The sequence below is a fragment of the Lactuca sativa genome, chromosome 2 (genome assembly GCF_002870075.4).
Source record: "Lactuca sativa cultivar Salinas chromosome 2, Lsat_Salinas_v11, whole genome shotgun sequence".
Lineage (NCBI taxonomy): Eukaryota > Viridiplantae > Streptophyta > Magnoliopsida > Asterales > Asteraceae > Lactuca > Lactuca sativa.
This window is the reverse complement of record NC_056624.2, coordinates 176274546-176284156: the sequence shown is the minus strand read 5'-3', so window position 1 is coordinate 176284156 and position 9611 is coordinate 176274546. Positions and strand designations below refer to the sequence as shown.

At 35.5% G+C, this 9611-nt stretch overlaps 1 protein-coding gene across 1 annotated transcript; it reads left to right on the top strand.

Moving 5' to 3' along the window:
• Nucleotides 1-543: 543 nt before the first annotated feature.
• LOC111902757 (aspartic proteinase 36) lies at nt 544-4216 on the top strand. Its single transcript, XM_023898565.3, has 12 exons — nt 544-1163; nt 1381-1501; nt 1587-2014; nt 2148-2304; nt 2412-2494; nt 2584-2680; nt 2796-2868; nt 2940-3110; nt 3211-3332; nt 3414-3515; nt 3597-3694; nt 3779-4216. The coding sequence occupies exons 1-12, from the start codon at nt 853-855 to the stop codon at nt 3948-3950; spliced, it is 1935 nt and encodes a 644-aa protein (XP_023754333.1). The 5' UTR covers nt 544-852; the 3' UTR covers nt 3951-4216.
• The last annotated feature ends 5395 nt before the right edge of the window (nt 4217-9611 follow it).

The following is a 9611-nucleotide window of genomic DNA, read 5'->3' as shown; positions in this document are numbered from 1 at the left end:
TTGTTAGCTTTAAAATTAAAAAACAATGTTTGATGTTTTAAATAATTATAATGATAGAAATTAAAACATTAAGCAAATAAGTTTTAAAAAATTAATTAACAATAAAAACAACTATAAATAACATCAAATCATATATTATATTTAATTTTATTGTAACTCGCGGGTAGAAGTCATTCAAACGATTTAGATTATGAAGTTATAATAAATGTATATATTATTATATAATTCAAAATAATCAATATATTATATCAATTTAGTATATACAAATTATTATATCAAATTTAACAACAACGTTATTATTATATTTAAAAAATCATATATTTATAAAAACTTTAACTATATAAGTGTTTCTGCGTAACGCACGGACATTCGTCTACTCAGTAAATAAATTCGCAATATTTTCTCAAAACGATGTTTTAAACTGAAATAACATTCTTATAAAATACTCTAAATATTAATAGTTTAAAGGTAATGTAACGCCTATTTTGGCATTTGGATATAAAACTTTTGACCTAACTACACGTTAAAGAAAAAGAATTTAAGTTAGAAGTTGAGTAGAATTGAAGGCTTTATTCGAACTATTTACCTTTTAGATCCGATACATCATCCACGTCGTAATGGCGATGGCGATTTCGATTTCGAATGAGAAGGAATAAGCTTTTCTATTTCTATGTGCCACAAAACATTGCTCACAGTCGCCGATGACTTGATCGGACCTCCTTACCGGAACGGAAAATCTCTCTCATCTCTCGCTCTAGCTCTCAAACTGTTGTGTGAGAGAACAAGAGTTATAGGGCCAATTCATTTGTCTCTCTCGATCCGCAGACACAACAGATCGGTGATTGACGAATTATGGCACGATTCACCTGGGCACTGTCCTCGTCTACTACCGATATCGTGATCCTCTCGATTTTTGTGTTGTTTCTGTGGTCTTCGTTGTTTGTTTCTGCGGTCATCGGTGATCCAAGCACTATTATTCTCCATCCTCCGCATGCTGGTAGCAATCGTCACACCATGTTTCTACCTCTTTTTCCGTCTCCTCCTAACTCCTCCCGGATCTCCTCGTTCTCCGGCAACGGAAAATCACGGCGTCACCTCCAGAAATCCGATACGTCTCGCCCGAACGCGCGGATGGCTCTCCACGATGATCTCCTCCTCCACGGGTATGTGTTCATTTCCTCGATCTATTTTACGCGCGCGCACGTAAACAATAGGGATATGTGAATTTTATATTATATATTTTGTTTAGCTGGAAAAAGCCAACGATTGAATTCCCTTGGGACCACTCTAATTATTATATTGTTTTCAGTTCTCATCACATTCGATTTCAGAAGTTACAGATTCTACCATTTATTTGCAAATTGAATTGGTGATGATTAGGTATTACACGACGAGGCTCTGGATTGGATCTCCTCCGCAGAAGTTTGCTCTTATTGTGGACACAGGGAGTACTGTTACTTATGTTCCTTGCATTACTTGTGAACAATGTGGCAAGCATCAGGTATTTCCTTAATGATGCTCATCAATTGATACTTGAGTTTTGATTTTGTAGTAAAGTTCTGAATTTAGATTGTTGATATCCCCAGGACCCAAAGTTTGATCCAGATTTATCCAGCACATACCAACCAGTGAAATGCAATATCGATTGCACCTGTGACTATGAGAGAAAACAATGTGTATATGAACGACAATATGCAGAAATGAGTTCCAGCAGTGGTGTTCTTGGTGAAGACATCGTATCATTTGGCAACCGAAGTGAACTATCACCTCAACGTGCCATTTTCGGTTGTGAAAATGCAGAAACTGGTGATCTCTACAGTCAACATGCTGATGGAATAATGGGTTTGGGGCGTGGTGATCTAAGTATAGTTGACCAACTTGTTGACCGAGGTGTAATAAGTGACTCCTTCTCTTTATGTTATGGTGGAATGGATATAGGTGGTGGTGCCATGGTTCTTGGTAGTGTTTCTCCTCCCTCAGGGATGATCTATGCCTACTCAGACCCTGTACGCAGGTATGTTTTGTAATTTGTATCTATCCTTCTTATAGATACAAAAGAAAAAGAAAAAAACTTAAATCTCTTTTTCTAACAAAATACATTTAATACATGATCTCACACATTTACTCTAGTCTCGGGGTGGCAACAGCCCATATTACAATATTGAGCTCAAGGAGTTGCATGTTGCTGGGAAGCGTTTGCCTTTGAGTCCAAGTGTTTTTGATGGAAAACATGGAACAGTTCTTGACAGTGGGACAACTTATGCTTATTTACCTGAAGCTGCTTTTCTTGCATTTAAGGAAGCTGTAAGATTTCATCCAAAACTATTCTTTCTTTCATCAAAAAAAGAAAAAAAATCTTTTTTTCTATATCATCAAGATTTGTTAATTGAATTTTGTAATCGTGGATTCAGGTCTTGAAAGAACTCCATACTGTCAAACAGATCAGAGGTCCTGATCCAAGTTACAATGACATTTGCTTTTCTGGTGCTGGAAGGTATTGTAGTAATTAATATAGATAAGTAATTAGGGAAAATAATTTATTGTATTTAAGTAGAAACTAATGTTTAGTTTTCTTTAATTTAGTGATGCTTCACAACTGATGAAAATCTTCCCAAAAGTTGAAATGGTATTTGGGAAAGGACATAAGCTAACACTATCCCCTGAAAACTACTTGTTCAGGGTAAGCGTTTATTTAATTTTTTTTCTTTCCATTTTCTTCATATTGTTTGTATACATATTTTTCTAAATGTATTTCTTATTATTAATATTCTCATTTGTTTCTTATAATATAAAAGCACTCAAGGGTACATGGTGCATATTGCCTGGGAGTTTTTCAAAACGGAAAGGATCCAACAACTCTTTTAGGAGGTACTCTTTATTTTCATCATTTCTTTTATTAAAAAAATAAAAATAGTTTATAAATTTTATATTTGTTACAGGGATCATTGTGCGCAATACTTTTGTTATGTATGATCGTGAACATGACAAAATTGGATTTTGGAAAACTAATTGTTCTGATCTGTGGGCAAGGCTACATAATTCTGGTGCACCCTCATCAGACATGTCACCTTCTCCATCTCCAATGGGGACACCTGGCCATATTTCTCCTGGTAGATTAAATTAAAACTAATATTTTTCAAAATTTGTTATTTCCTATAAATATAATACCCCTTGTATATAATATATATACTATTGTGTTTTACCTTGTAGGATCGAAAGTTGGAAGCATAATATTTTATATGTTTCTGAATCTTAAATACTCTAAACTCGAACCACATATCATTGAGCTTACTGAGTTAATTGCAAAAGGGTTGCATGTTAATATTTCACAGGTACTGTTTAATTCTTTTATTCAAATTTTAAAGTTTATGTAATAATAATAATTATAACGAAATAACGAATTATTATTTCAGGTTTATTTATTGGACTTTACATGGGAGGGAAATGAGTCGCTTACAATATGGTCCATTACTCCACCAAAACCTGATGAATATATGTCCAACACTACTGCATCTGTGAGTTAAATTAATGATTGATAATTCTTTTTATATTAATTATTGTAATTATGGTTTGATGATCAAATTACATGGTGGCAGAATATAATTGCTCGAATAGCTGAAGGGGAGATAAAACTTCCAAAAAGATTTGGAAAATATCGGATTTCCAATTGGTTTATTGAATCTGATCCAAACAGGTATATTGATTATATTGTTGGATAATGAGAGTAAAAATATGAGATTGTGTAAATAAATACTAATGATATTATGGTGGGTGGCAGGACATGGGTGAAGAATTATTTGGGGGTGATGATAGTATTTATTTTGATATTAATATTTGGGGTGGCGGGTGTTGTTGGGTGGTGGTTTTGGAGACAGAAGCGGCCAGGTGGCGGCATTCTGTATAGGCCGGTGGATTCAGTTGTGTATGAACAAGAACTTCAGCCACTGTGATTGGTTGCTTATCTTAAATGGAATGAATTTCTACCAACAAAGGTGATTAAAGTTTTGTTGCACATAATGAGAATCTGAATTCATCATTGATTTTTTTTTTTTTATATGATGTTCTGAAAATTGTTATAAATTTTGACATCTTATAGTAATGGTATAAGACATGGTTCAGTTGTTATGTGTATACTATAGCTTCATAGATTCTTCCAAGATAAATTTACAACTTTGGCCCTGTTGCTTGATAGTAATTTACAACTTTTTTTATTTTATTCCTGTTTTACCAAGTTTTAGTTTATTTTCAAATAATTTATATTTATGAGTTGTTGGCTCCCAACAGGGGGTTGAACCACTATAGTGGAAATCCTGGAAATGACTTGATGGAAAAAAAAAACACTTTTGAATCGATAGTTATAGACTTTAATTAAAATATTGATTGGGTGCATGAATGTGAGTGTGATTATTTTATTAGTATATGTAAAGTCGTTTAGTGATATTTTGTATGGATAAATATGAAATTGATTCAATTTCGTACGAATATGACTTCTTGTTGAGTAGAACTGAAAATTTTGTATCAAATATTTTTGCTAAATCATTCATTTGTGTGGAAGTAGTAGGTCATTCAGGAGTGAGTACGTATATAAAGTAATTTTTTATTTATAAAAAAAATCTCAAAAAAAAATATCCCTTCTTACTAAAACATGACAATTATCATTGGGGTTTCCATAAAATTACATCCTCTTATGACGATTTATTGAAATTATTTTGTTTTTGCAAGTTTCATTAGATTTATGAGGAATAGAAAAATCGACATTAACCGGCTATCTTAGCTTCAAAACCTATTTTTTTTATTCACTCGGTGTGAAATCCGTATATTATACAATTTGATAAAAAAAAAATTAAATATGAAAGTTTAAACAAAAATTTATTTAAATTTGAAATTTAAATGGAAACATATTAATAAACGACAAATCTAATAAACTACTGTTTAAATTTATTTATGTCCACAACTAAACTTGAACCCTCAACCTCAAGGAGGGATGGTAACACTGAATACCGCTAAGCTACAATCCATTTGGTTATTTATTGTAATTTATTGGTTATTTTCAATTAAAACAATTATTAATTGAGATGTAAATATGATGTGTTAATTAAAAAAAGATAAAAAAAATTAAGAAAATAACAAATGGAAAAAACATTTATTTAAAAATACCAAAAATGACATGTATCCAAGTTAATTATAAAATGACATCTGACAAAATTATTTTTATTTATTAGGAATGATTTGTAATTGGTTCATTTTTTGTCCACTAGCCTTTTGCTAGCGTGGCTACAGGAGTTCAAAAAAAATATATGAGGAAATATGTATTCTAGATATCAAGAAAACCATTTCGGGCATGGTCATCGTATTTTGGATATTAGACACCGGATGCTAAGTTATTTTTTTACACAAATATAATTTTATGTATGGTTGTCTATTTGTTAAGCTTCATGATGTCCACTTAAAAAATAGTAAATTGAGACATTTTTTGTGAAGCCCCAAAGTATAACTTTATGTATATTCGAAAATGATTTGTTTATTTATATGTATTTTTTTAATTCTTTAATTAATTATGCAGACACACTCAACGTCTCCTCCTTTTTATCCCTTTACCCTTTTACCTCCACAATTTCTATTCTTTCCACCTTGCCTCTTTAAACTTAGATTTCTCTTAGATTTCTCTGTCTCTCAACTCCTTTTTCTTTCTAGTTCAAAGTCGTACTCTTTCAAACTTGTTAAATCTTTCGACCCGATATTACACAACACATGTAAAAAGGCTTAACTCTAATCGTCTAATCCAATACATATTTTATACGAAAATAAACGAATTAACACATGATAACTAATCTGATTTAAATAATCAACTTGTTTAATATTTCAACCCAGCACAAACGGGCCTCGTCGACAAGACTATACTGGTTTGTGGGGAAATGACTCTTGAGGGTAACTAACTGTTGCGTTTTTTATTTGGTCCTTTTTTGGTAATCAATTACTTGTTGTTTGTGTTCACCATAACCCTTTTAACCGACGTTTGATCAGTGATAGTCGGTCAAAGGGTTATGGTGAACACAAACAACAAGTTCCATGGTATATTGAGTACAAAAAAAGTAAATAGACCAAATGAGAACAAACTCAACAGTTGGTTACCCTCCTGAATATTTTTCCCCAAAAATTTAAATGAAACTAAAGTTGCAAAATTATCAAAGACTGCAACCTTCTTTGGCCATAACGTACATGAAGAGCGTTTCGGAGGGATAACATCGTTAAAACATGGTCTATGCTATACTTACTGTGGTTAACTGTCAACACCTCTCTGCAAAAAGATATGACAGTATATGAGAGGTATATTTATCAGCATAATCGTTTACCTCAAGGTATATTATGGTGATGTGTCTGCAAAAGTTGCATGATATTGTACATATTGATGTTGTATCTTATCCCATGAATTCGATCTTAAAGCTAAGTAAACTAAAAAAGCACAACACTTATGATTACTGTAGCACCTGGTTCCTGGTACGTAAATCTTATTTGAGTACTTCCCTTCTTTTAGCCTTGGACTCGGCAAGTCATAGGTCCGACTCGCCGAGTGGATGTGGGACCCGGGACAAGTTTAAGTTGGCGACTCGGCGAGTCCATATCCTGGACTCGGCGAGTCACAGCTGTTGGATGAAACCCTAAGTTTCAGGGGTTTGCACCCTATTTAAATGACTTAACTGCCCCAAGCCAGCCCCCATTCACCCTCAAAGCCCTGTATCTCTCTCTAGTCTTGCTTTCTTGTGAGTTTGAAGTGTTTTGTGGTGTATTGAAGTTTTTTTGAAGGAAAAGAAGAGGGAATCAAGAAGAGGAGAAGGAGGCTAAACATCTCTGTGTCACTCCAACGTTTCCCCTAAGGTATAGCTCGTTTCCCTTCTGTTTTTAAGCTTATAGCTCCATAAAAGTCCTTTTTGAGCCATTTCCAAGATTGTGTATGCTTGAGGGTTTGTAATAAGTCGATTGGCCTCTAGATCTAGGCAAGATTGAGCTCTAGGAGCTCAGATCTGTTAGCTTTATGGCCCCATGTTGCTTGTTCACCCTAGATCTACCCTTTTGAGGCATTTTGAGCCCTAAAATCCATATTGGTGAATATCCACACGTAAAGTTGAAAACTTTACGTGTGATTCGTGTCTTAGAAGTCCAGATCTGTGAATGGCATGGACTGGAATCGAGCAAATCTGTGTATTTAGTGGGTGCATGGCAACGACTCGGCGAGTCGTTCATGTGACTCGGCGAGTCTGTTCGTGAGTCTCCGAGTTTGTCCCCTTTTCGTAGTGTCGAGTGAGCAGTGAGTCACGGGGTGTGACTCAGTGAGTCGGAAGCTGAACTCATCTATGGAGGTACTCGGCGAGTCAATGCCCTGACTCGGCGAGTTCAATGCAATCTCCTTAGATCAAGAATAGACTCGGCGAGTTGTTCATACAACTCGGCGAGTCTTAGCATAAGTGTTCATCGGATGAAGATGAACTCGACGAGTTGTTCATACAACTCGGCGAGTAGGATGAAGGACTTGAATATCAGTTTAAAAGGAGAACTCGTCGAGTCGTCGCCTAACTCGACGAGTAGGAACGTGATCCAGGTCAATCGTTTGGGTGGTGACTCGGCGAGTTGGAAAGCCAACTCGGCGAGTCAGGTCAACTGAAAGCTGACTCTGACTTTGACTTAGGACATGGTCAGGGGTAAAATGGTCATTTTACCCAAAGGTCAGTGAGCAGTGTTTGATTGAGTATGTTGTGGGAATTGCAGCCAGAGGATTTCCGGAGCAGCATCAGCATCAGTAGGCAGTCAGTTCCCGATCAGATCAGCAGCTACTTCGAGGTGAGTTACCTTCCAGTAGCGGTGGGTCTACGGCCACAATGTCGGCCCACCAGTAGGAGTTGTATGTTAGATGATTGTCTTTGTGATATCATCTAGGTTTGCTACTACCTGATATGTTGTATGCTGACATGATATGTATATGTGATAGTTGTAGAGTTCGGTTGTTAGGACCGAAGGGTAGGTCGGACACCCCAGATATGTCTGACAGTACGTGATGATATGATTGCATGCTGGCTTGTTATGTTATATGAGATAAAGGTAGTAAGAGGGGACTAGTCCCCGAGGATCGGTTGTTAGGACCGATGGGTAGTCAGCACCCCAGAATGGCTTTACATGGGTAATCAGCACCCCAGAATGGCTTGACACGGGTAGTCAGCACCCCAGAATGGCTTGACACGGGTAGGACGGCACCCCAGAACGGCCGTACCGGGTAGTCAGGCACCCCAGAATAGTCTGGCAGTATGTATGTTATGTGTTTGTATGGTATGTGGTACGATGGGGGAACTCACTAAGCTTTGTGCTTACGGTTTTCAGTTTTGGTTTCAGGTACCTCCTTAGCTAGGGGAAAGGAGCCGGCGCGGTAGCAGCATGTCACACACACACACACTCTCCGGTTTCCGCATTTACGAGCTTCACTGGGATTTGTACTCTGATATTTTGATTGGGTGTATGAATTGACTTTTAGACATGGTTCACTTTGTGTTATGGTTTGATCAAACAATGTTTTTAGTTATTAATATTTTCTAAAGTAATGTCTTAAAACAAAATTTTTGGTCGTGAAAATTGGGTCGTTACAATTACACTCGTTTGTAGACTTGTCTAGAATCTATGATATGATAAATCATTTGATTGGAAATGTAAATGTAGTTATGAAATGTAACTCTTAGTCAAGATTCCCTAATAAATATTCAAGTGCATTACAAAGTTGTACATGTATGAATAATGTTCTTTCGTGGGTTATGTTTTGAAGAGAAACAAGAATAAATCTCATAAAGTCATTAATATCACCAGGAGATGACGTGAGATTTACTGTAATCATGTAAATAGAAAATGAATCAGGATGGTAATCAACTGTTGAGTTTGTTCTCATTTGGTCTCTTTTTTTAGTACTTAATATACCATCGAACTTGTTGTTTGTATTCATCATAACCAAAAGCCGGTCAAAAGGATTATGGTGAACACAAACAACAAGTTCGATGATATATTAAATACAAAAAATGGACCAAATGAAAACAAACGCAACAATTTGTTACCTCAAGAGTAATTCTCCCTCTCGTTTGTCGAGTCTAGTGGTGAACATGCTAGCTAGGGGTGTCAATTTATGACACGGCACAACAAAAATACACGAAACAAAAAGAAATCAAGACGAAATCAAAATTCGAATTCGTGTTCGTGTCAAGATTAAAAAACACGATGTCGTGTCGTGTCGTGTTCGTGTTCGTGTTCATAAATCGACACGAAATTGACACGATTAAGCATATGGTTGTCGTGTTTGTCGTTTTTGTCGCGTTATATATCTTTAAGTATGAATGAAATACACTAATAGTTATGTAATATTATCTTTGTCGTGTCGTGTTGTCGTGTTTTAATTGGTTAGTTTTCGTGTTAATAAAAAAAACATGACATCGTGTCGTGTCGTATTCGTGTCATCCAAAACCTTGTCGTGTCGTATCGTATAAGACAAAAACACGACACTACTGCCCGATTTGACAGCCATAATGCTAGCAAAGTGTTAAAAAAATATTAAATTTGTCAAAAATAGTAGAAAACAGCGG